This window comes from Hemibagrus wyckioides, linkage group LG11 (assembly GCF_019097595.1).
Source record: "Hemibagrus wyckioides isolate EC202008001 linkage group LG11, SWU_Hwy_1.0, whole genome shotgun sequence".
NCBI classification, from domain to species: Eukaryota; Metazoa; Chordata; class Actinopteri; order Siluriformes; family Bagridae; genus Hemibagrus; species Hemibagrus wyckioides.
The window spans coordinates 9,804,973-9,832,525 of NC_080720.1; the positions used below are offsets into that span (position 1 = coordinate 9,804,973).

Sequence of the window (27,553 nt, forward strand, 5' to 3'; positions counted from 1 at the left end):
AATGATTTGGTATACCTTCTGTTCAAGAAACATTAATTTTCAAAGTCCTGATTGACAATGACATACATTTTAAATTTAGTTACAATACTAATTACCTTTTTTTGAGTGAGCAGTGATATAAAAAATGTTGCTGTGTGATAAATACAGTCAGATTTTTTTGTGTGGAGGGCTACACACTGAAGACATTTGGGTTAGAGATCAAAAGATGAGGCAGTATCTTTTATTGATATAAAGTGATAAATCATGTTGCACAATCAGACAAGTCTTTGGTCATGAGCCGCTCCTGCACCGTACTCCAAAATAACAAGAACAGCAGGTTTTTATAGCTAATTGTCCAAGTTATTTTGTGATTTCAAAAAGAAATATAAAATTTAGGCAGGTTTAAGAATCTTTTCGTAATTTCTTACAGGCCACAGCTTCAACCCTTTCACCATTCTACATGGAAAAAATCCACAAAGCTAGTCTAGTCCCCCCACATAGCAGCAGACACAGCACATGTTCACAAACACACACATCTTGTAGACATACATTTAGAGACACAGGTCTTTAAATGCTACACCTGACTAATAATGTCCTTGTATGGTGTCAGTTTCATATCCTGTGTCCCACATTCAGAACCGAGTCAAGCTTTACCTAACCATTCCCAAGATATCTGGACAGACACCCTAGATGTTAGATTGAATTCAGGGACAATAGCCTTGATACTTATGCAACGAAGGACAAGACAATGTTTTGTTGCTGTCACATTTTGTAGAACAGTGGTTCTCAAAGTGAGGCCCACGAATTTTGGATTTATTCCAAAACTCGAAAAGAAGACCTGTATGTTGAACCAAATTATCTTTTGGTGGCAGATAAGGAAGCTCTTAATGCTTTAATATATACAAAATATTATTGTATACAATTAATTAAAATCCAGGGGGGTCCACTGTATTTATTTTACAGATAATGGGATCCCTGGCTACAAAAACCTTGAGAACCATTGCTGAATAACACTGAAGGCACCATTATTTATTTATTTATTTATTTAATTACTTATGGGAATGCAGCCATATTTTATAATCTTTGTTTACATATTTGTGCACTACAATACCTCCTAAGGAGTGTGAAAGAATGTTCACTTGAGTTTTCATTGGACAAAAGGGATTCAGTACATATATGCTATTACATTCATGGAGAAAACAGGCATCATGAGCCTCAGTTTGTGTTGCTGGCTATAGTTTTATGTTTTGCGCTCATGAGTCAGTTTAAAGTTGTTACCTAAGATGTGTATGATATATGTGGTCAAGCACCACATCTCAGCTGACCTGATCTGTCTTTTACGTCTCTTCCATTAAAGCATGTCCAAACTGATGCTTGAACAAACTCATACTCTGTACAGGGCTTGTGATTTATTTATTCCTATTTATTTAATCTGTCTACGGTTTGATTTCACTTGCATCAATGAGAAGGCCGTGCTATTAATTTATGATGTTATTTATTGTAATTGTTGCAATGTTTTCCGATGTCACAAAAAAAAAAGTTAGCAGTTTGTCCTTTTCTTTAAACATATTAAGATGTTAATTTTTTGAAATAATAAAGTTAAATACAAATGTAAAAATGTACGAGTCTTTTTTAATAATTTAAATCAATATTACGCATTATTTTGACTAACATATCATAAAAATTATCTGTAAACAGATAATCCATACACGTGTACATGAAGAAGTGTTAATAATAAACAGAATGTATAATTCTCAAAATACAGGGACCAGCCCTGTTTACAGCATCTGTACTTCACTGTTCAAGTAATAACGAAGTATTTACCAGGAAGTATTGTCTTTTTATGCTAGGCAATGTGTGTGTGTGTGTATGTGTGTGAGCGAGAGAGAGAGAGATAGAGAGAGGGGAACAGATTGCTGCAGATGTGTACATCACTGTAGTTCATGTCTCAGAGTCTGGTGCTGCCCATACACTGCAATGGCAAATGTGAATGATGCATTAGAGATGCTTTTCATTAGAAAACATTATTTGCAGTGTATTTGCATATGTATAGTCAAATGTAGAAAATGAGAACTATAAAAAGTCAAATAGTCTCTTACAATATTAACAGTAGGCAAATAAAAATGCTATCACTTCAAAAGTTTGCATTTTGAATATTTAATGATCGTCTGTTTATCATCTCACCTTTACCCTATAATCAGGTAAACACTCTAGTGCATTAATCAGTAATGGAGCACTATGGTTATTAGAGCCTGTAGATCTCATGAATAATCTCTCTCTCTCTCTCTCTCTCTCTCTAAAGTGTAAAGTATAAAGTCTATATTTGTGAGTATGTATGGAAAGCTCACCACTGGTGTTTCGTAGCTTGGCAGAGTTGCTGCACCGTGGTGCTTGAGGCAGTACAGCACTGCATCATGCACTGTAGTAAAGAGACGTTCTTTGGAAATGTCAGTAAAAAAGCCACCTTTTTCCAGCTGCTCCACCACTGGAACTAGAGTTAGAGTCACAAAATCAACAGTGAATATAATAGGGTCAGTGTACGGCAGCGGCGGGCCGTGCATTTCACACCTTGGCCTTCACCAAATCGATTTGTTCTCCTCTGTCAGCCATTGTGAGTTAAAATATATATAATTTATTTAGTTTGTGCGGTTTGCTGCCTCTGACTACTCCAATTATCCAATCAAAGGACAGGAAACTGCTGACGTAATCGTATGCCTGCTAGATGGCCCCAGTGACGCAAACTCGAAATCTGATTGATTAATGTAACAATTTCATTGCCACTTATTTTAAGCTCCGGGCGCCTGCACTATTGATTCTGAAGGCCTTAAGGTTGATTTCTTTCACCCTGGCAACACATGATGTCAGCCACTGGCTGAAATACACTATATTGCCAAAAGTATTCGCTCACCTGCCTTGACTCGCATATGAACTTAAGTGACAACCCATTCCTAATCCATAGGGTTCAATATGACGTCGGTCCACCCTTTGCAGCTATAACAGCTTCAACTCTTCTGGGAAGGCTGTCCACAAGGTTTAGGAGTGTGTTTATGGGAATTTTTGACCATTCTTCCAGAAGCGCATTTGTGAGGTCACACACTGATGTTGGACGAGAAGAACTGGCTCTCAGTCTCCGCTCTAATTCATCCCAAAGGTGTTCTATCGGGTTGAGGTCAGGACTCTGTGCAGGCCAGTCAAGTTCATCCACACCAGACTCTGTCATCCATGTCTTTATGGACCTTGCTTTGTGCACTGGTGCACAGTCATGTTGGAAGAGGAAGGGGCCAGCTCCAAACTGTTCCCACAAAGTTGGGAGCATGGAATTGTCCAAAATGTCTTGGTATGCTGAAGCATTCAGAGTTCCTTTCACTGGAACTAAGGGGCCAAGCCCAGCTCCTGAAAAACAACCCCACACCATAATCCCCCCTCCACCAAACTTTACACTTGGCACAATGCAGTCAGACAAGTACCGTTCTCCTGGCAACCGCCAAACCCAGACTCGTCCATCAGATTGCCAGATGGAGAAGTGCGATTCGTCACTCCAGAGAACGCGTCTCCACTGCTCTAGAGTCCAGTGGCAGCGTGCTTTACACCACTGCATCCGACGCTTTGCATTGCACTTGGTGATGTATGGCTTGGATGCAGCTGCTCGGCCATGGAAACCCATTCCATGAAGCTCTCTGCGCACTGTTCTTGAGCTAATCTGAAGGCCACATGAAGTTTGGAGGTCTGTAGTGATTGACTCTGCAGAAAGTTGGCGACCTCTTCGCACTATGCGCCTCAGCATCCGCTGACCCCGCTCCGTCAGTTTACGTGGCCTACCACTTCGTGGCTGAGTTGCTGTCGTTCCCAAACACTTCCACGTTCTTATAATACAGCTGACAGTTGACTGTGGAATATTTAGGAGCGAGGAAATTTCACGACTGGATTTGTTGCACAGGTGGCATCCTATCACAGTTCCACGCTGGAATTCACTGAGCTCCTGAGAGCGACCCATTCTTTCACAAATGTTTGTAAAAACAGTCTGCATGCCTAGGTGCTTGATTTTATACACCTGTGGCCATGGAAGTGATTGGAACACCTGATTCTGATTATTTGGATGGGTGAGCGAATACTTTTGGCAAAAGCTATGAAATGTAGAGAATAGACTATTGGGAGTAATTTAATACACATTCATGAAAATATATTAAATATATTAAAATGCAAGTCAGTGATTTAGATCACTGCTGTTTAGACCAGCAGAGAAGGCCTTGCTGGCCCTGACGGTCCGCCACTGGAGTACGGTTATATACAAATAGGAAATTAGATTGGTAATATAAATGAGGATGTTATATTTATTTTGGAAATATCCAACATAAATTAAGGCTTAGACTTTAATCCTATTATTTGGTTGTACTTACCTTGACAACCTGCAATGTAGATGCTGATATCAATCTCTCCAAAGTCATGGAATATCTGTAAACAATGGAGGGTAAATGTTTTGTATTGCTGTCATTTTCAGTACTAAGTCTATGTATTGATAGTGATCTTGACACTCACATTTCTCAGAGTCTTGATGGCCACAGTGTCGATAAAGTTGGCTGGGGAAAGGTCTAGGATGATGGAATGGATATCCCAAGTCCATTTTCCCAATGAGCCTAGGGAAACCCTTTCCAGATCCCTGCTCAGTGTATCCTCACTGCTGGACTCCAGGGTCGTGATGTCCCCATCCTGCAGATCTGACATGGACCCTAGTGTGGTGGTTTCAGGATCAATGCCCTTTAGGTACACCCAACTGTTATGTGGGGTCTCAGGCATGACAAACACTGTGCCGTTTTCTCTGTCTCTGTACTCCTCTTCTGGGATATTGCCACACATTTCTTTCAAATGTCCTGCATCTTCTTCGACTGAAAAGACACACCCTCTGGAGCGCTGAGAGGCTGCTCGGAGAGCTTGTTTCTGCCGAAAGTTAAGTGAGTGAAAACATCAGTGCTAAAACTTATTAAGAAGAATCTAACTAGTATTAGGATTGTTAATAAATTACAATAAGTAACCTGAGTGAAATAATTAAATGCAATGAATCTGTTGAAGTCAGTATTATAACAAAATCATTTTAATAACAAACCAAAAATGTTTTAAAAGTTCTTTAAAACATACTCTAGCACCTGATGCAAAAATAGTGTAAGTGAAGTAGATATCTGAGCCATAAAAGAGCAGAGGTAATAAAATTTTCAGTAATGACATACTTCAAAGTAGGGGCTCATTTATTTGAGATACTAAGTAATGCTTTATGGTCTTTTTCAGATTTGATATGTTGCTCCACCTGTTTTTTGGCTGCTCTCCATGCCCTTCTTTCTGCCCTCCTCTCTCTTCTTCTCTGCTTTTCCTCCTGTCTGCGCTTATAAGTGATCATCTTAGTAATGTCCAAGCCACTCTGTAATCACAGTAGATGCCAGTTGAACAGTTATGTAAAGCATACAGATGGTAATCAATGAGTCTATGAGGTACGTTGAGCCAACTGGCTCAGAAAAAAAACAAATGTGCACCTTTTGCTTGAGGGCTTCCAGGTAAAGCTCAGCATTAGCAAAGTATATGGTGGCTGAAGAGCGGAATATGGTGATGCCTGGTACCTCCCTTACCTGTCACATACAAAAATACATCCACATGTTTATTTTTATAGTACTTTTAATATAATATAATTTTCATTTCAAAATAATAATTTACAGTGCCATGAAAAAGTATTTGCTTTCTTCCTGATTTCTTATATATTCTTATACACTGATGAGGCATAACATAATGACTGCTGACAGGTGACATGAATAACTCTATAATATATTAGGCAGCAAGTGAACATTTTGTCCTCAAAGTTGATGTGTTAGAAGCAGGAAAAATCGGCAAGCGTAAGGATTTGAGCGAGTTTGACAAAGTGCCAAACTGTGATGGCTAGACGACTGGATCAGAGCATCTCCAAAACTGCAGATCTTGTGGGGCGTTCCCGGTCTGCAGTGGTCAGTATCTATCAAAAGTGGGAAGGAAGGAACAGTGGTGAACCGGCGACAGGGTCATGGGCAGCCAAGGCCCATTGATGTACGTGGGGAGTAAAGGCTGGTCCGATCCAACAGACGAGCTACTGTTGCTCAAATTGCTAAAGAAGTTAATGCTAGTTCTGATAGAAAGGTGTCAGAATACACAGTGCATGATGGGTCAGGGCTGTTTTGGCAGTAAAAGGGGGACCAACACAATATTAGACAGGTGCTCATAATGTTATGCTTGGTCGGTGTATATTGTTTCAGATCTTCAAATATATATATATTTATATATACACTATATTGCCAAAAGTATTCGCTCACCTGCCTTGACTTGCATATGAACTTAAGTGACAACCCATTCCTAATCCATAGGGTTCAATATGACGTCGGTCCACCCTTTGCAGCTATAACAGCTTCAACTCTTCTGGGAAGGCTGTCCACAAGGTTTAGGAGTGTGTTTATGGGAATTTTTGACCATTCTTCCAGAAGCGCATTTGTGAGGTCACACACTGATGTTGGACGAGAAGGCCTGGCTCTCAGTCTCCGCTCTAATTCATCCCAAAGGTGTTCTATCAGGTTGAGGTCAGGACTCTGTGCAGGCCAGTCAAGTTCATCCACACCAGACTCTGTCATCCATGTCTTTATGGACCTTGCTTTGTGCACTGGTGCACAGTCATGTTGGAAGAGGAAGGGGCCAGCTCCAAACTGTTCCCACAAAGTTGGGAGCATGGAATTGTCCAAAATGTCTTGGTATGCTGAAGCATTCAGAGTTCCTTTCACTGGAACTAAGGGGCCAAGCTAAGCTCCTGAAAAACAACCCCACACCATAATCCCCCCTCCACCAAACTTTACACTTGGCACAATGCAGTCAGACAAGTACCGTTCTCCTGGCAACCGCCAAACCCAGACTCATCCATCAGATTGCCAGATGGAGAAGCGCGATTCGTCACTCCAGCTTTACACCACTGCATCCGATGCTTTGCATTGCACTTGGTGATGTATGGCTTGGATGCAGCTGCTCGGTCATGGAAACCCATTCCATGAAGCTCTCTGCGCACTGTTCTTGAGCTAATCTGAAGGCCACATGAAGTTTGGAGGTCTGTAGCGATTGACTCTGCAGAAAGTTGGCGACCTCTTCGCACTATGCGCCTCAGCATCCGCTGACCCCGCTCCGTCAGTTTACGTGGCCTACTACTTCGTGGCTGAGTTGCTGTCGTTCCCAAACACTTCCACGTTCTTATAATACAGCTGACAGTTGACTGTGGAATATTTAGGAGCGAGAAAATTTCACGACTGGATTTGTTGCACAGGTGGCATCCTATCACAGTTCCACGCTGGAATTCACTGAGCTCCTGAGAGCGACCCATTCTTTCACAAATGTTTGTAAAAACAGTCTGCATGCCTAGGTGCTTGATTTTATACACCTGTGGCCATGGAAGTGATTGGAACACCTGATTCTGATTATTTGGATGGGTGAGCGAATACTTTTGGCAATATAGTGTATATATATATATATTTATTGAGGAAAAACATTTTCCAACACTTCCTGACCTTGTTTAAAAGTATTTGTCCCCTTATTCAATAAACCACATAACCAACCAAGATTTTTATAATTGCCATCCATTTTATAAAGATTTAAACATCATGTCCAAGAAACAGGGTTAAATAAGCTAATGTGAACATCCATATAATCCACATGCCTCACCTCTTGGTGTGTCTCCATGTCCAAATAAAGCTCAGTACCAGGAAGATGGCCCAAGACAGAGTAGCGGGGCCTGTGAGATCAACGAAGCTTTCATTTAAAAATAATTACACCAGAAAGACAAAACATTGTCTGGATATGGGGCAGTGAAGTGTCTCACCGTTGTGTTCTGAAGATAACAGTAAGTAGGGCAAAGCCAACAGAGGCTGCCAAACCCATGTCCATATTAAAGAGAACAGTGGACACCCAAGTCACCAACCACACCAACTATATACAACAAATGCATGGAAATAATACATTGTAATGACGGAGCTTACAGCAATACAGAGCATATGACGAAGGTTTGTTTTAATTACAATAAATGATACTTCCAACATGGCCTATGCAAGGATGAGAGTTGATCACTAACCAGTGAGATATAAATAGATTTATTATAGAATCCTACCATATCAGTCTTGCTTCTCCGCCACAGTGTCACAATGTCGGCATACTGCTTGAACATGCTTTTTAGATTCACAAACACAATAGCAGACAGCACTGCCTGCATGCACACACACACACACACACACACACAAAGAAGTTTTATATATATATATATATATATTCAAACACAGAGAAAATGTGTATTCTGGTCTATAGGTTTGTAATGGATTATTGAGATGTACCTTGGGCAACTGCTGAAACAGTGTTCCTAACTTCAACGTTGTCACTAGCACTATTACAGCTGCAACCACACCTGCCATCTACAACATCACAACCGAACACAATGATCATACTGTCTGTAAATAAAAGATGGGCATGTGTGACAGGGTTTGTGTACCACTGTGTTAAGTGTGCTAAATGTGCTCTGTGTGTGTGTCTTGCCTGTGTTCTGCCTCCAGTGGTCTCCTGTATTAGACTCCGAGACATAGAGGCACAGACAGAGAAGCACTGGAAAAAACCTCCAACTGTATTACTGAGACCCAAAGCCACCAGCTCCTATAAGAAAGCACAGAAAACTGGTTACTATATGATTGCAAAAATTCTTATTAAAATTTCCATTTGCATATTGGTGGCTTGCCATCTCACCTGATTGCTGCACACTTTGTAGCCGTGCTTGAGAGCAAATGTTTTGCCCAAAGAGATGGAAATGGCATATCCCACTATAGCTAGGGCAAAGGCATCCACTACCACATCAAAAAAAATACTGTGGTTTGGCATAGTGGGAGGCTGAAGCCTAAATAATCCAAGACATAGACAATAATCATACAGCAAATAGAATAATGTGATAAATAGAATTGTCTATATATATTATCTGAATAATAATAATAATAATAATAATAAGAAGAAGAAGAAGAAGAAGAAGAAGAAGAAGAAGAAAATTGGTATTGTTTTTATAATAAAAGTATAACTCACCCACTTGGGATATCTCCAACTACTGCAATTTTATAGCTATCATTTAGATGAGTATGGAATGATAAGAGTGTAGCTGCCACAATCTAGTGTACACACACACACACACACACACAGCATTTAATGGCCTAAGACAGGGATAAATCTTTCAAATTCCATACATTGTGCAGTAATCAGAATAAAATATCTCAAAGTAAGTCCTAAAAAATAGACTAAATACAAATAAAAGTCACTGAATATCATAAATAATGATTTATGAATGACACCATGTGAAAAGAAAAAGAAGAAGCTTACAATAATGAGCTCCACTGGTATTGGCACTGGTAGTTTCTCTCTGTATCTATTGTTCAGCTCCTTGGCAATGATGAGGATTATGAGGGACACACCACTGACCAGCAGAGTGGGCAGATGGGTATTGGGCAGCTGCGCACACACGTCTACTAGTGTCTGCATACACATAAAGTACAGGGTAGGGTGGATTCTCAAAAAGTCCATAAATTTGTTGCATGTGGCCACAAAAAGGTGGCGAATGTCTGAGTACTTACATAAAACAATGAGAACGGCCCACTGAATCGTGTTGGAGACACTCCTAAGATGTATTTTAACTGAGCCACTACAGCGTGAGCGGCTGCTGCCGTGGTGTATGCTCTCACTAATGGCTCTGAGAGATATGTACCCACAAACCCAAACTGTGCCAAACCCAGGATCACCTGAAAGAAATTGAATTTTCATTCAGAAACAATTCAGCATCACATGAGTGTGTGTGTATGTGAATATACATTTTCTGTGTAAATCTATACATCTCGTCATGAGTGCAAACCTGAATTAGTCCTCCTAATACAGTAGTGGCTGCAGCAACTTGTAATCTATAAAGATCTCTAGCAGTGACGTTCACCTCCTCTGTCACATTAGTGCCATTAAGGATGAGAAAATTGGCATCAGGAGCCAGTCTCTCGGTAACACCACCCACCATAACACTGAGAATTGTAAATGTTCCTGCAAACACACACACACACACACATCAGTGTATGATCAAAAGCCAACAATGTAAAGCCTACAGTGTGAAAGCTAAAAAATCTGTTACCCATAATGCCATTTTAATGCTTCTTTTCAGTAATGTGTGAAATATTTACACTTGGCAAATATATATGGCAAATGTAATCAAAATGGATTTAGGTTAATAAAATAATTTCCATGGTAATAATATACAAAAGTCACCTCACCTATGGAAATGTGTCTGGAAGACCCGAAGAAGAAATAAATGAGTGCAGGATAAAAAGAGCTGTATAGACCAAACACTGGTGGCAGTGAAGCAAGCAATGCGTAGGCCATACCTACAACACACACACACACACACACACACACACACTTTATTATTAATTATATTTATATTTAATTTATAATTATTAATAATTATCAATGCAGCTAGCTGATACCGGAGCCTAACCATAATCTAGATTAGAAAAACCTTTCAAAAAAATCTTAGTAAAGAGTAGCATGATCTTTGAGAATTTTTTTTTAAACAAAACTTTATTAGTTTTTTCTTATTCATAAAATAAAGTCAGTTATAATATCAGACTCTGCAGAAGGATATCTTAACAGTGGCTCTAATGTTTTGACTTTCACACCTTTCTGAGCCATACAAATTTCATTTATATCTGTACCACTTATCCGATCTATCCTTGGGTCCCGGGAAGTCTGTGCCTAACTCAGGCGTCATCGGGCATCAAGAATACACCCTGGATGGAGTGCCAACCCATCGCAGGGCACACACACACACACTCATTCACATACTACGGGCAATTTAGAGACTCCAGTCAGCCTAGAAGCATGTCTTTGGACTATGGGAGGACACCGGAGCACCTGGAGGAAACCCACCAAGCACGGGGAGAACATGCTAAACTCCACACAGACAGTGAGCAGGAGAGAGACTCGAACCCAGGACGTGTGAGGCAAACGTGCTAACCACTAAGCCACCATGCCGCTGAGCCATACAAATTAACTGAGAAAAATTATCTCAAGAGACAGAAGCTCTCTCACCTTGTGGCAAGTGCATGATGCCCACACTGATGCCAGAGACGAGGTCCGGCATGCCATAGTCCCAGATGGAATAACGTGGTAACCAGTAAAGCACAGGTAAACAGTCTGTCACTCTACGCTTCAGTCTGGGAATAGAACATCTGTAAGAGGGATAAAGAGAGACACGGATTAGGCAAAACAAAGGCAAAAAAAGAAATAATCTTCACTTTAATAGGAATAAGGTATACCATTCACACACGCATACACATAAGTTTTTTTTTATTTATTTCCCAAGTCTTACCTGAGTGAGTTTTTCAGGCGATGAGAGAAAGGAATGTGGGTTTGTGAGGGGTCCAATCTCCTAGCCAGTTTCTCCAGCTTCTCTTCATCCAGAATCTCCCTCTCTACACAATACCCTGAGCTATTCTTCCCATTGACCATTCTTCCACCACAAACCTTGTGCAGCTCTAATTTAAAAAAAATTATTCTGTACGCTATACTTCACCGGCTTCGCCCTTTTGATGTCTAAGGTTTCTAGCATGCAATTCACACAGAGGCACTTAAATAGGATGAAGAAGACAGTAAAAGGGGTTGTCTTTTTGGCTAATGATTACTGACGGAGAACGCAAAAATACTCAGAAACATTTAAAATAAAAACGATGAATAACATTCAGTGCACAAAACGAGATATTTAATGAACAGTTCAAAACTCTACAAGTGTGGATATAAAACAATGTTATTTTAAATCACACTATAATGTTAATCCTGTGCCTTTGCTGATTCAGCTTTTCTCGATAGTTTCCACTCGTGTGCTCTAGTCAACGTTTTCTGTCCTAGTGACGGATCTCACCCGGATGTTGGGCAAGACATGAATGAATTAATAATCTCATCAGTGGAAACAGGAAGATAAATTTAGCTATCAGTCTTTGATGCATCATTTTCCACCACACACAATCAGCACAATAGGGTACAAGTGTTCCCTGCAGCACTTTCAGTCTGAAACTAAATGAACCTTTAAATTCTATCTTTTAGTGTTTCTTTTAAACTCTTTTAAGCACCTGTCCCATTCTATGAAGGTGAGACTGCAAAACTGTTCTACTGCTACTTCAGAAAATATATATAAATATATATATATATAATATTACCATGCTCAACAAAACTACACTGTATTGCCAAAGGTTTTGGGACACCCCTCAAAATCACTGAATTCAGGTGTTGTTTTTCAGGGGTTGGGTTTGCCCCCTTAGTTCCAGTGAAAGGAACTGTTAATGCTTCAGCATACCAAGACATTTTGGACAATTTCATTCTCCTAATTTTGTGGGAACAGTTTGGAGAAGACCCCCTTCCTGTTCCAGCATAACTACACACCAGTGCACAAAGCAAGGTCCATAAAGACATGGATGAGTGAGTTTGGTGTGGAGGAACTTCACCCGGATAGAACACCTTTGGGATGAATTAGAGCGGAGACTGTGAGGCAGACCTTCTCGTCCAACATCAGTACCTGACCTCACAAATGCACTTCTAGAGGAATGGTCAAAAATACCCATAATCACACTCCTAAACCTTGTGGAAAGCCTTCCCAGAAGAGTTGAAGCTGTTATAGCTGCAAAGGGTGGGCCAACTCCATATTACATTCATGTGCATGTACAGTAAAGACAGATGTCCCAAAACATTTGGCAATATAGTATACCTTTGAATTCTGTCATGTACACTTCCTAATAAACTTCCAACTTCAGATGACTTTAGTAAAAGATTTTTTTTAACTTTTTAAGACTTTGAATATTAGGGACAGGCTGTTTCAGTACCAGGTTATTGCATCAACAGCTTGTCAAATGAAAACTACCCAGGGTTAATATTTCTATTAATAATTCTGCTCACTGTTTAAAGTTTAGCCTCTATAGCAAAAGGGCCATGTGCTGCAGACCATTGTTTCACTTATTATTCACCTGTTTACACACAGAGCATTATGAAGTAATTTATGCTTAATACACTAGAATATATCAACTGAAATTCATATTAACTTTATCAGTTATTACAGCTATAAATTATGCTGAACTGCATATTTCACTAAGCTCATAATACAGTACATAACTTAAATTTCCAGCTGGACAATTTGCAACTTTAATTTATTTTATTTTAAGCTAGATACAGTATAATGATTATTTAAAACATGGATTAAATAAATAAATAAACAATGCATTGTTGAACATGTGAGGAGATGAAGCTGTAAAATATTAAATATTAAAAAACTCTCAATATGTCAGTGACTCTTAAATGAGTGGTTATGATACAATGTGTGGCCAAAAGTCCGTGGACACCTGACACGCAGCTATGAGATTCTTTCCCAAATTGTTGCCACATAGATTGAAGCAAAATGCCCCCTTTTTTTTTTTAGAAATGAGGTCTGACATGAGCTCCATGAAGAAATGAATTGCCAAGGTTGGAGTGGAAGAACTTGAGTGGCCAGCACAGAGTACTGATATCAACCACCTTTATGTCTGCACACCAGACCTCCTCCTTAACACCATTGCCTTTTTAACACAATTGCTCTTGTAGCAGAATGAGTACAAATCCCCACAGCTACACTCCAAAATGTAGTGGAAAGCCTTCCCAGAAAAATGGTGGCTGTTATAACAGTAAAGGAAGAACTACATCCCTGGTGATGGCAGTGGGTTTATAATGAGCAGATATTAGTGTGAATTTCAGGTGTCCAAATACTGGCCATATAGAGTATGTATGTATTGGCTTATTTATGTCCAAAGCACTTTAACATGTTTTCGTTTTGTTTCAGTTATTAAAACAACTGGTGGTTTTGCCTAGGATGCTCCTTTAAGAACTGAATGCACAAGTGCAGGACCTGACATCACTTTAACACCATGATGTGGTGAAATCTAATCCCCAGATACCCAGCAGCCTGAAGGGCCATTTCACACACTGAAACATATATGACAAAAAGCAACAAAACATAAACAGTGCCCTTCTGTTCAACATTGTACAAATATAAATGCAAATTTTCTTGAACAGACTGCAACTTTCATTCCTTTTTCCTCTGAAAATATTTAACCTCTTCTGATCCCCCATTGGTTATTTGAAACATCATAGTCTATTATTAGTCATGTTGCTTAGCATGGGGCACTGAGGGCTCAGTAAACAGATTTCTCACACTCTCCCTCCTCCTCCTTGTGCTGTCACAGACACAGTGTGTGTGTATGGAGTGTATGTAATGGACGACTTGCTTGTGTAAGGCAAAGAAATCTGGAAGCAAGATCTCTGGTACGGCTCATCAGTGCATGTCCTAATGTAATTTGTTTAATTAATGTCTCTGTCACTCGGTCTTCTGGATAGTGAACTTGAAACAGCAGTGACAGTGATCTCTATTTAACTGGACGTATTTATTGACGAACGTATTGACTAAACATTGGTGGCATTTGGCAGGGTTTTATTTTTGGAGATCGTGCATTGAAATTATAGCATAATTATCATGCATGAAAAGGAGTTAGAATTGCGTTGGTAATAGTTCAGTCTCTGTGCTATGACATTTAAACAACATACACTAATAGTCACAGCTATGACCTCTCAAATAACTGCAGCAGCTGAGCTTGTGATTTGATCTTTATTTTCACCAGATAACCTGTACCTGGCTTTTTTTTTTTTTTAAAGATGACTTCCAGAATGTCTGTAGCTTAATGGAAACCATTGATTACGGTGAAAAAATATAAACAAATCCTTAACAAGAAGCAGAATGGATCTGAGAGCTAAGCATGGCCTGATGCTGTTGGAACAGCTGAATCGCATGCGTGAAGCTGAGCAGTTAACAGATGTGGTACTAGTTGCAGAAGGCATCAGCTTCCCATGTCATCGGTCAGTTCTTGCTGCATTCAGCCCTTATTTCCGGGTCATGTTTACCTGTGGCCTGCGGGAGAGTGCAAACCGCCAGGTGGTACTGAGAGACATGCCAGCTCAAAGCTTAGACCTCTTGCTGGAATACATGTACAGCTCCAAGCTTCCACTTTCCCCAGACAATGTACAAGGCATCTCAGTCGCCGCATTCCTCCTGCAGATGGATGATGTTTTTAGCCGCTGCCAGATCTATATGACGGCCAACATGGATGCCTCCAACTGCCTTGGTATCTATTACTATGCTCGGGATTTGGGGGCCGAAGAATTAGCAGACCAGGCTCAACGTTACATTCGACAGCACTTTACAGAGGTGTGTCACAGTGAGGAAGTGATAGACTTGGAAGCCTATCAACTTGGGGCATTGCTAACTTCAGACGACCTTAATGTCACACGAGAGGAAACCATTCTTGACCTAGTGATGCGATGGGTGAAACATTGCTCAATTGGTGTGAGTCTGGGGCAAGAAAATCGTGCCAGTCAGCTACCAGAACTCTTACAGAAGGTACGCCTTCCACTGGTGAATGTCAGCTACCTGAAGGAGACACTGCGCCGCAACACGGCACTGCTGGCTGATGCAGAATGTCTACAGATGATGGAGGATGCAATTGAAGCGGCAGGTCTGCATCCAGAGGCTCCGGCGCGACGACTGAAGCTACGTTATGGCATGGAAACGACCGATCTACTGCTATGCATTGGCAATGATAATGGAGGAATCCGCTCACGTTATGGAAGCTATTCTGACCGCAGCTTCTGTTATGCTCCCAACACTCGTCGCACATTTTTTATCACTTCTCCTCGATATGCTGAAACCCTTGGATATGTATGTGCTGGAGTTGTCACCGAACACAATGACATTATTGTTGCTGGAGAGTCAGGGCCACGAAGGTTGGCAAGACAAAAAGAGAAGAATGTGGAGATTTGCAAGTAAGGCTCAAGTATCAAAAGTGTTAAAATACTTCAATATGTCCTTGCAATTTATTAGGAACTCCTGTACTGCTGCTCATTCATGCAGTTATCCAATCAGCCAATTAGGTGTCAGTAGTTCAATAAATAAATCCATGCACAAGTAGGCCATGTGCTTCAGGTAATGTGCAAAACATCCTGAGAATAAGAGAAGAAAGTGACCTCAGTGACACTGACTATGGCCAAGAACTAGCTTACTGAAAGTGGACATGCTGTAGATAAGAAAGATGTAGCCTGTTATGTCCTGATGTTTGATTTGAAGCTCTTGGTCTGTATCTGAGTGATTTTATGCATTGCATTGATGCCACATGATTGGATAATTGTATAAATGAGCAGTGGTACAGATGTTCCTAATAAAGTAGTTGGGAAGTGAATGTGAAACAAAATGGAATTATTTTTTTCCTGATACAAGACTACATCTTTACTGATCTACCGTGATGTTTGTTTAAACTAACATTGTACAACTAGTTATGTACAATAAGCAATACAGGTATGACCTACAGTTAGCAAAACCTACTAAAGGTGATCACATCTGATTTAAACCAAAGGCTCTGCTTTGCACAATTCACAACCCCATTAAGCATTTCAGATTAATCTGGCAGGCCAGAGTATTAAAACTGTTTTTTATGAACAAATATCTTTACAAATAATTAGTTAAAAATAGCACTATATTATCTAAAACTCCATATCATTATATGTCTTTCCATTTCAATTTTTTTCTTTTCTTTCAGATATAATGAGGAAGCTCAGGGTACCTGGAAGCACCTGAGTTCAGCAGAATACCGTGACTCATATGCCCTGAGTTCCCTGGGTGATAACCTGTACCTAATAGGGGGTCAGATGATGCTGAAGAATCAGTATCTCATCACCAACAGTGTTGCACGCTGGTCTTTACAGGGCGGCCCTTGGCGCAGTGCTGCTCCTTTACCAATGCCCTTGGCCTATCACAGTGTAGTCCGGATTAAAAACTGCCTTTATGTGCTTGGGGGAAGGACACCACAGGTTAGAGTAATTCGCATGATTTTAAGGTTTCCCACTCTGACATTGTATTTCATATCATGTATCATTTATGGCTGGTCCTGGAGTACTCTTGCATGACCCATTAATTTGCTTAGAAGTGGGTGTTACATTAAAAAAAGGCTATTCCAGGATCACAACTAGTATTCAATAACATGAAATCAAATGACACTGCGAGAGAACAGTAATTGTGTCAGTCTGTAACCCTACTCTGTTTTTCTTGCTCTATTTAACTGCACCTGTTGTGACTCTTCTCGGGAATGACAGACATATCATGTAGACGAGGAGCCTGACCGTATGAGTAACCGTCTACTTGTGTATGACCCAGGGGACAACAAGTGGGATGAGCGTTGTCCGATGAAATATTCCAAATATCGCTGCAGCGCAGTGGCTCTCAATGGGGAGATTTATGTTATAGGTGAGTAGCCTTTGAATTTCAAGCGCTTTTATTTCTATTAGTCTATTGGGAAGCCGGTGTTAAAATGGCAACAAACATAAAGGCAACATATTTGATTAAAAACAACAGAAAGAAAAATCTTTCCCCCCCCTAAGGGAGTATGAAAGCACAGCACAGCAGTGCAGTAACTTAATCTGTAGTCTTATGTTTGCTATTGCTATTTTGAGTGCATGACAACGATGAATATTGTGTGCATTGTCAATATTGACTGTGATGATAGCCAACCTTTACATAATACGTCTTTCCCAGTTCAATTTGTTCTCTCCCTGGTTCTTGTAGGCTTAACACAGTATCTTTAACAAGAGAAAGTTTAACTGAAAATCTGCCACATTACTTATTAAATGATGAGCATTAGATGAAATGTATCTGTTCCTATATAAAGTTCTGCATCTGCCCTGCAGGTGGTATTGGGTGTGAGGGTGTAGATCGTGGACAGTCACGCCGCTGCCTTGATGCAGTAGAAATCTACAACATTGATGGGGATTTCTGGAGGGATGGCCCTCCCTTACCCTGGCCACTTTTGTCACTACGAAGCAATGCACCAAACGCTGGGGTAGTGGATGGAAAACTATATGTCTGTGGATACTATAAAGGAGCAGGTAAATATACCATATGTATATAAATAATATAACATAACATAACATAACATAACATAACATAATATTAAATTTCTTCTTAGACCGTCATGACATTATTACCAAGGATATCCTGCAGTTGGATCCATGGGAGAATGAGTGGACTGTGGTGGTTAAACAGGCTGTGATGCACGACAGTTATGATGTGTGTCTGGTGGCGAACCTTAACCCGCGAGGACTCATGCCCCCTCCAGCTGACTTGGTGGATGAATAACAAAAACTATTCATGTATGACAAAAGAAAACACTGTCATAATTTGACACATTTTGCACATTTGAACATTATTGTGATCTCCACAAGATGTAAATAGAGATTATGTTTTATTCACTTAAGGTTGAATTGAGGTGCATACAGGTGAAAGATGTTGGTACAATATTAGTGAATTGGTGCTGATTTATTCTTAGACTGATGATCTATTGTGAACTGCATTTTCAAACAAATAATAGATTTTTAGGTATACAGAGAAGCTCTGACCATTTACTCCTGTTTCAAGAAGCTAAAATTAAGGTTTAAATATTAGCAAAAGTTCAGATTTGTTGCACTGAATACAAGCATGCTATATGGATGAATTCTTCAGCTGCGTTGCACTATAGGTTCTGTCACACATCTGACATTGAGACTTATCTGTCTAAATATTACTGTAGCCATATTTGTACCACCATAACAATACAGACAAACAGAACAGTTAACAGAAACCAAAATATATTGAAAATCATGTCATTTAAGAAATAAGTTCCTGGGCACACAGTGAGTGCACAAATACAAGGATGCCAGAAATTCAAACTATATATAAACTTTTTTTAATCATCACACAGAAGATTAGAACAGAAACTATGCCACAGAAAATCAACCAAAACTTTTAAAAAGTCCTAGTCAAAATGTTTGCTTCCTGTCTTAAAATATCCCATGTAACACACAGTGAATTAATCAGAGTCACTGATGAAGTCAAAGAGCTGCCAGGTAACTCTCTGCCTCTGTATAGTATTGGCTTTTTGCTCAGGCTTTACTGTCTCCCATTCAGCTTGTTGGTATTCCACAATCATCTGTGAGCTGTTACTGCTCTGGGACAATGACCAAGGTTCCAGGTGCTGTCCACATACACTGGAATTCAACAACCTGGTTGTGCTCGGCTGTTGCAGTGGCACATGGATCCCTGAAACAGCTGGCTTTCTGGTGGCTTTCTGATAGGCACTGACCACCGATTGAGGCACCCTGTTCTCTTGGTCTTCATCGTGTTGACTTTCCTCAAACACATTACTCAAAGACATCCCTTGATTAGGCCGCCTCTGTGGCAGAATCAAGGCTCGCTTCTTTTTCCTGACGGTCTGACATCTCTGTGCTCTCTTAGGTACTTTTTTCTCTCTGGGCACCTCAATCCATGCTGCTGATTTGTTCTTAGTCATATCATTCAAAGAATTTACTGGTTCTATATGCACAGGGCCTCCAAACATGTAATTCTTCTTAGGATCCTGTACAAGAGCAGTGCCAGTGCTAGTAGCAACAGGGCTTGGAGAACTGGTTGTAACTGAGTGTAGATGGTAAGATTTCTGCCTGCCATAAGGGTCAGACCTCTCAGTTCCTATGGGCTGCTTCATCTGAAAAGGCTGAGAGCCTACGACCTGGAAAGATGCTCCTCTGCTAAGTTTCTCTGGAGATGTTTTTTTAACAGGACAAATACTCTGGTCTACTTTTTCCTTAGAGTAATTGAAGGCTTCAGTGCACAACTTCATGCCTTCATAATAACGCTTTTCTTCGGAAACAACACAGAACTGAGCTACCAAACCAGGTGATGTCTGAACAGTATTGTCAATCATCTGGACAGGGCCTGGCTGAGCTCCAGTGGAGTGAGCGGTCATTATTGTGCCAAGCAGAGACAGAATCTCTCCAAGCACACTCTGCTCCTTGCTCTGTTCCAATTTCAGTGATTCCAAATCCCGCTGGAGGTTGAGAACAAGCGAGCTCAATTCTTTGAGAGCTAATGATGTCTGGGACATGAGAAAATAAACAAGCCTCAGTCAAACTGTGCTGATATAAAAACAATCAAGTCTGGCTGTTAAGTCATGTGTTTTATCTTCCATTAGTACCCCTGTGCTGTTGAATTTCTTAAATATGAAGGTGTTGATTTTCTATAACAGCCCGGCTGTTACAATAGAGTTAGAATAGAGGCTGTAATTTAAAACCTAGGTATATATTAATGAGGCCATTCTAATATTATCGTTTCTATTCTCAGCTCATTCACAAGCACTGGTGGATGCATTACAAATTACATAATAAATGGGAAAACACTTTGTTTTTATGTTGTGTTTTCTATAGAGGGAGTTTATTTCACACTGGAGAGAGTTTTTGATGTAAGCACTTTGTGGTCATTAAGTTTTCCGTCTTCAGGACAGACGACTAGAGAGCATGACGATTGTTTAGGGGAAAGTATGAGAGGTGGTGAAGGTACAACTGTTTAAATATTCAACACAGGATTCTATCATTATCGCTCTAAATAAATCATAAGTATATCTGAGCTCCTGTTTCAGATTTTGTTTACCTTGGCCTCATTGTCCTTCATCTCTTTATAGGTCTGGCTCATCATTAGTTCAGTCTGACTTGCTACGCTCTCCTTTATGGTGGCAAAATTATCCTGAACTGCAATACAAAAGATACTGACATTAAACAACAAACATATACAAGGAATAATTAAAAAGACATATAAAAAAAAATACTCAACACCGACGGCGTCAATGAAGAAAGCTACCAAAGAAAACATATTTCAGACATTTGACCTTGACCCTGTTTGTATCAATTCCAAAGTTTATTCAGCGCATAAGCTGGTTTGAATGATAATTCCATTAAAAAAACTACAAATATGCAAATGCTCTTTCTTGGGATCATGCTGAAGAGAATCCTGAATGCATAGACACTTAGAAACAGACAATATTAAAAACTGTTCAATGATTAGCTGCATTTTCGCCCTCTGCTGGACAAAAAACAGCAATGTTTTAATGTGTTACATTAACAAAAGATCAAACTTTAAACCATGATATTAAATTACAGACACATTAAAACACAGAGGAAATATGAGATGGCAGAATAATATTTACATGTTTTTCTAAAATTATCCATTCCTTCAGCCACAGCTGCTCGGGTTATGTCACAGCTTCCATCAATACAGTTCAGAAAAGTCTTCTGGATCTGAAAAAGATAAACAAACTTAGATAACTAAACCCTACATAAAACAACCTAATATAAAAATAAGTGCAATTAAAGACCTGCGTAGGCCATTATCACTTACATTTTCCAGACTTTCATGCAACTGTCGGACTCCAATGAGAATTTCGCTGTATAAATCAGTAGAAATTTGCTTTAAAATCATGACCTACAGCACACGCTTTAAATGTTCACATTACAAAAAACTATGAAATTTTACACCTTTTATACCACATAAAATGTTCACACTATTTTCACAACATATTAAAACCACCTGTTTCTTTAAACATACCCAATATTCTCTTTTTTTTGAAGAAGCATACGAAATACGCAAAAATATATACTTACATCTCTTTGGCTTTTCTCTTCTCCTCTTCAAATCTGTCTAATATGCCCATGGCTCTACCACCTGAAATGTTGCCTCCTTTGCTATCAACAAACAGCATAGGCTTGGAGTGATAGCTGGATGACACCTTTGTTTCATTTATCTGTCAAGATTGAGGTAACATAAGTCCACAGCCTTTCAGTAAGTAAGCCTTTTCAGTAAACAGTTTTACAAAAGGTTTTTTATTTATATTTTAGCTATGCTAATGTGGCTTTCACATTTACCTACAAATTGACATAGGAACTGCATAGGCAAGGTAATAAAATTAGAAGATATCTGGATAATTTTTTTTTTTTTTTTGCACTGCACTGCTGCCACATGATAACTGGATGAATGTGCAAGAGTATGGGTGTTCCTAATAAAGTGGACAGTGAGTGTATATTGCAGTATGAAAATACACCAATCAGGCAAAACATTATGAGCACTGACAGGTAAAGGGAATAACACTGATTATCTCCTCATCATGGCACCTGTTAGTGGGTGGGATATATTAGGCAGCAAGTGAACATTTTGTCCTCAAAGTTGATGTGTTAGAAGCAGGAGAAATGGACAAGCATAAGGGTTTGCAAGAGTTTGACGAAGGGTCAAATTGTGATGGCCAGACAACTGGATCAGAGCATCTCCAAAACTGCAGCTCTTGTGGGGAGTTCCCGGTCTGCAGTGGTGAGTGTCTATCAAAAGTGGTCCAAGGAAGGAACAGTGGTGAACCGGTGACAGGGTCATGGGCAGCCAAGGCTCAATGCCTGGTCTGATGAATCACGTTTTCTTTTACATTAATGGATAGCCAGGTGTGTGTGCGTCGCTTACCAGGGGAACAGATGCACTACGGGAAGAAGGCAAGCTAGCAATGTTCTGCCAGGAAAACTTTGGTCCTGCCATCCATGTGGATGTTACTCTGACATGTACCACCTACCTAAGCATTGTTGCAGACCATGTACACCCTTTCATGGAAACGGTATTCCTGATGGCTGTGGCCTCTTTCAGCAGGATAATGCGCCGTGCCGCAAAGCAAAAATGGTTCAGGAATGGCTTGATGAGCACAACAACGAGTCTGAGGTGTTAACTTGGCCTCCAAATTTCCCAGATCTCAATCCAATCAAGCATCTGTGGCATGTGCTGAACAAACAAGCCAGATCCATGGAGGCCCCACCTCGCAACTTAGAGGACTTAAAGGATCTGCTGCTAAGATCTTGGTGCCAGATACAACAGCACAACTTCAGGGGTCTAGTGGAGTCCATGCCTCCACTATGGGTCACGATGGGTCAGGGCTGTTTTGGCAGCAAAAGGGGGACCAACACAATATTAAGCAGGTGGTCATAATGTTATGCCTGATCAGTGAAGAAACGCAACAATATGGGTGGCACTTTGGCACAGCAGGTAACGTTGCTGTCTCACAACCTCCAGGGTTCAGTCCTGGGCTAATTAATGGGCTAGTTAATGTCAGTGTGCAGGGTGTAAATAAATAAAACAGTATAATATGCAAATGTAGCCTCATTACTGAGAACTTCCAAGCAATTAATAGATAAATGTATTCATTTTCTTCTCTTAAGTAACTTCGCCAGAGAAGACTGTACCTCCTGTGAAGCCTGCTGAGAGCTTCTGGACTGTCCACTTATCTCCTGGGAAAAGCTCTGAGAATTTTCAGGCCAGGTTTGGGATCCAAACAGAAACTGGGACTCGGGCAGGCTCGAGTAGTCACTGGTGGCACCTCCTTTAGCTGGTTTTGCACCCCTGGCAAATAAGGGTATTGATTAATGGTCTGTTTAATATGTTACTGAGTTACTACACACACTGTGGATGTAACATTTAACCTTACATAGAGTTCATAGGGATATTCAAAATATCCTTCACATTCCAAATGTTAGGCTTCATGCTCCTTCCTGTACAGTTACTACACAGAATACAGTGAATATGAGTTAGTTATCCTTAAACTCCGGCTAAACTAGTTAGCTAGCAGTACAATACTATTATTAGCAGTCTAGCCTTCGCTACATGGCGCTCGTTAGCTACAGCTCAGTTTGCTAGCTATTGTTCTAGTTTATTATAACTTATTTAGTTTAGTCCGGCGATTTTCTTTCCTTCCTTTACCTCCCGTACTTGCTAATTCGATATTTATACGTACAATACTATTAAAATGTTCTAAAAACTCGCTTAAGGAATATATAAAACAACCCCTGTTTAATGACAGCAGCTTTAAGGTCCGAGACGCCTGAAGTAAATTTAGATTAGCGCTCCGTGCGCACGAGACTCCAGCTGACTGGACTGTATGACTGTACAGAGAAGGAGAGGTCCGTGGAGCGGTTTTCCTTCCGATTTCGCTGTTATTCTTCATATCTCAGATTCAAGATTCGGAAACACTGTTCATTCACATTTATTCACTCACAAAATGAATGTACATAAACTATACATACCGAACATTTTATTAGGAACACTGGATAGGTACAGACAGTATATTGCCAAAAGTTTTGGGACGTCTGCCTTTACATGCACATGAACTTTAATGTCATCCCATTCTTAATCCACAGGGTTTAATATGGACTTGGCTTGCCCTTTGTAGCTACAACATTTTCAAATCTTCCGGGAAGGCTTAGTTTCCACAAGGTTTAGGAGGGGGTTTATGGGGATTTTTGACCATTCCTCTAGAAGCGCATTTGTGAGGTCAGGCACTGATGTTGGACGAGAAGGTTCACATTCTCAGCTCTAATTCATCCCAAAGGTGTTCTATAGGGTTGAGGTCAGGACCTTGCTTTGTGCACTGGTGTGCAGTCATGTTGGAACAGGAAGGGGCCATTTCCAAATGGTTCCCACAAAAGTGGGAGCATTAAGTTGTCCAAAATGTTTTGGTATGCTGAAGCATTAAGAGTTCCTTTCACTGGAACTAAGGGGCCAAGCCCAACCCCTGATAAACAGCCCCACACCATAATCAAAATAAACAATCACTTGGTGACGTAAGGTTTGGATACAGCTGCTCGGCCATGAAAACCCATTCTTTGAAGCTCTCTACACACTACAGTGACTGGAACACCTGAATTCAATGATTTGGAGGGATGTCCCAAAACTTCTGGCAATATAGTGTAAATCTGGTAATGTCTTCCCTTTGCTTTCAACACAGCATTAACTCTTAATGTCATGGATTTCACAAGATGTTGTGTAAACATTCCTTTGAGAATCTGGGCCACACTGGGAAAAAAAAATAAGAGACCACTGCAAAATAATCAGTTTCTTATGTTTTTTTCTTACAGGTGTATGTATTGGTGAGATGAACAGTTTTGTTTCATTTTTTGTGAACTGCTGACAATATTTCTCCTAAATTCCAAATATAACTATTGTTATTTAGAGTGTATATTTAAAGGAAATGACAACACATCAAAATAACCCAAGGTCATGCAGTATTTGCAGAGCTTTAATAACTCAAATAAAACAAAATGCAAATAATTTGTAAACAAACTGTGTTAATGCTTTGGCTAAATAACATTAAGAAATCAGTATTTGGTGGAATAACCCTGATTTGCATGCGTTTTGGTTCCATGCTCTCCACCAGTTTTTCACATTGCTGTTGGGGAACTTTATACCACTCTTTTTGCGGAAAAAAAAGCAAACAGCTCAGCTTTGCTTGATGGTTTGTGACCATCCATCTTCCTCTTGATAACATTCCAGAGGTTTTCAATAGGGTTCAAATCGGGAGATTGGGCAGTGGTCTCTTATTTTTTTCAGATATATATATATATATATATATATATATATATATATATATATATATATACACACACATACATACACACACACACATATATATATATATATATATATATATATATATATATACATATGTATACACACACACATATATATATATATATATATTTATTTATGTGTGTGTGTGTGTGTGTGTGTGAATGCATTCAAGTACTTGTTGGTCGTTTCCATAGCAATGTGTGTTTCCGGCGAAAGTGGCCTAAATCCCGGACGCTGTTAATGCCTAGCGACGCTCCTGGTGACGCTACCCGAAAACTACATGTTAATTTTTCCATACGGACTTTTCCAACATATCTAAGTATCCTTTGGAAATTAATGTAAAAACACAATGGATAGTAAACTAGAAGATGATGTGTTGGATCTCAGAGCTTTCGAGCTTGTTAAGAGTGTATTAGACAGCACAGTGACCCGCGCGCCACAACCGGACAGCAAACAGCTCGAACCCGAGATCAGGAACATCGACTGGGTCGCTTGTAAAGACTTTACAATCAGTGTAGGAAAAACAAAAATTGAGGAATACATCGGTACCTGGGAGGTGGACCCGAGATGGTTGTTCTGTGTCAAGTTCCTACAGCAAAGAGAACTGGAGTTTGAGAAACAGTTCCTCTATAAGGCACTGTGGAGCATGCCGACCCGCCGCTGCCCTATACCTAAGAGCACAGCGTCTGTTTACTTCACCGTCAGCATCTCCAAAACCAAATCACACACCATGCCTGTGCTAGTCACATTTCAGGTAGAAGCCAGTAACACGGTGCATGCTCCGGGAAAAACCAGATTCCGTGAAGAATGGCTGAAGGACGTGATTGAAAGCAAGGCACTGCTGATGGACACCATCACATTTTAACAGTGCAATGTCAGCCTGGGTTTAATAAATAAAAGATAAGCATGTGTTTGATATGAAACAACATTTTCATTTAATTAGACTGTGCTTGTATAAAACCTATAATTTATTTAAATAAATATAATTACACAGACATTTGCTTTTTCACACATTACTCTGCTGCTATGTCTGTGTTCAAGTTTCAATTTAAAAAAATGCATATACATAGAGTTTGCATAAAATCATGCAGATATTTTCCAGCAGGTAATGTACACCTGTCGACAGAAAAGCTCCATTTACTCAAATACGCACTCTTTATAACCGTAGTGAGCAGGAAAGCATCTCAGAATGCACAACACATTGAACCTTGAATATTAATTACAATGAACTGAATGACAGTGCAATACTCAACAGTTTACTTGATGTTAAAGTGTTAGGTGTACATAAGATAAGATAAGATAAGATAAGATAAGATAAGATAAGATAAGATAAGATAAGATAAGATAAGATAAGATAGAACTTTAGTAATCCAGAAGGTATTTTTTTTGCCAGAGACTGCTTCAGAGTACACAAGAGAAATAAATATAAAGGAAATATGCTACATATACAAAATGTACAAAAAAAGTTTGCTTGAGAATTAAGATGATGTTGCACATGATATGTAACAGTATAATGTGATATTGCACATGGTACGATATAACGTATATATTGTACGTTGGGATCGTGCACATAATACATACCTGGGTTAATGAAATTTCACAGAGCAAAAAAAGTTTACTGATGATGTAGTATACTCTAATTAAGATGAAACTAGTCTAATAACATTGTATAATAGCTATCATTGTGCAATCCTGTTGGGTAACTTTATACCACTGACCCATATGACCCTGTCGCCGGTTCACCACTGTTTCTTCCTTGGACCACTTTTGATAGATACTGACCACTGCAGACCGGGAACACCCCACAAGAGCTGCAGTTTTGGAGATGCTCTGATCCAGTGGTCTAGCCATCACAATTTGGCCCTTGGTCAATCTCGCTCAAATCCTTACGCTTATCCATTTTTTCCTGCATTTTTTTATCTAAAGGATAAAATATTCCCTTGCTGCCCAATATATCCCACCCACTAACAGGTGCCATGATGAGGAGATAATCAGAGTTATTCACATCTATCTATCTATCTATCTATCTATCTATCTATCTATCTATCTATCTATCTATCTATCTATCTATCTATCCTGTGGATTAAAATAAAATTGGTCTGGGTCACTGCTCATTTAAGATTATTAAATCGCCTGCTTGCATTAACACGATTTAATTCATCAGCGAAT

The 27,553-nt window shown here is 39.8% G+C and overlaps 4 protein-coding genes across 7 annotated transcripts; 2 read left to right on the forward strand and 2 right to left on the reverse strand.

The window, feature by feature from the left end:
• Window positions 1-1,444: 1,444 nt before the first annotated feature.
• On the reverse strand, window positions 1,445-11,644 carry slc26a6l (solute carrier family 26 member 6, like). Its single transcript, XM_058404011.1, has 19 exons — window positions 11,399-11,644; window positions 11,119-11,258; window positions 10,302-10,412; window positions 9,899-10,074; window positions 9,624-9,788; window positions 9,373-9,525; window positions 9,082-9,164; window positions 8,755-8,902; window positions 8,551-8,664; window positions 8,352-8,429; window positions 8,132-8,227; window positions 7,847-7,953; window positions 7,690-7,759; window positions 5,502-5,594; window positions 5,279-5,389; window positions 4,516-4,914; window positions 4,377-4,431; window positions 2,328-2,470; window positions 1,445-1,951 (listed from the first exon to the last, which is right to left on the reverse strand). Exons 1-19 carry the CDS (start codon window positions 11,536-11,538, stop codon window positions 1,928-1,930), a joined length of 2,406 nt encoding a protein of 801 aa, XP_058259994.1. The 5' UTR covers window positions 11,539-11,644; the 3' UTR covers window positions 1,445-1,927.
• Window positions 11,645-14,271: 2,627 nt separating this feature from the next.
• kbtbd12 (kelch repeat and BTB (POZ) domain containing 12) lies at window positions 14,272-20,930 on the forward strand. Of its 2 annotated transcripts, XM_058402119.1 has the most exons (7): window positions 14,282-14,370; window positions 14,724-15,921; window positions 16,692-16,962; window positions 17,245-17,395; window positions 17,836-18,033; window positions 18,114-18,297; window positions 20,637-20,930. In XM_058402119.1, exons 2-6 carry the CDS (start codon window positions 14,840-14,842, stop codon window positions 18,281-18,283), a joined length of 1,872 nt encoding a protein of 623 aa, XP_058258102.1. In that variant the 5' UTR covers window positions 14,282-14,370; window positions 14,724-14,839; the 3' UTR covers window positions 18,284-18,297; window positions 20,637-20,930. The 2 variants fall into 2 exon arrangements, with proteins under 2 accessions (XP_058258101.1, XP_058258102.1); XM_058402118.1 differs by lacking the exon at window positions 20,637-20,930 and having other exon boundaries at window positions 14,272-14,370; window positions 14,758-15,921; window positions 18,114-18,283.
• Window positions 18,993-26,065, reverse strand: LOC131361168 (uncharacterized). Of its 3 annotated transcripts, XM_058402120.1 has the most exons (8): window positions 23,822-24,102; window positions 23,466-23,540; window positions 23,224-23,380; window positions 21,613-21,752; window positions 21,350-21,395; window positions 21,159-21,249; window positions 20,606-20,703; window positions 18,993-20,054 (listed from the first exon to the last, which is right to left on the reverse strand). In XM_058402120.1, the coding sequence occupies exons 2-8, from the start codon at window positions 23,519-23,521 to the stop codon at window positions 18,993-18,995; spliced, it is 1,650 nt and encodes a 549-aa protein (XP_058258103.1). In that variant the 5' UTR covers window positions 23,522-23,540; window positions 23,822-24,102. The 3 variants fall into 3 exon arrangements, with proteins under 3 accessions (XP_058258103.1, XP_058258105.1, XP_058258104.1); XM_058402122.1 differs by lacking the exons at window positions 23,466-23,540; window positions 23,822-24,102 and adding an exon at window positions 25,934-26,065; XM_058402121.1 differs by lacking the exon at window positions 23,466-23,540 and having other exon boundaries at window positions 23,822-23,919.
• Window positions 25,618-26,547, forward strand: akap14 (A-kinase anchoring protein 14). The gene has a single exon (XM_058402123.1). It carries the CDS (start codon window positions 25,734-25,736, stop codon window positions 26,247-26,249), a length of 516 nt encoding a protein of 171 aa, XP_058258106.1. The 5' UTR covers window positions 25,618-25,733; the 3' UTR covers window positions 26,250-26,547.
• Window positions 26,548-27,553: the final 1,006 nt, after the last annotated feature.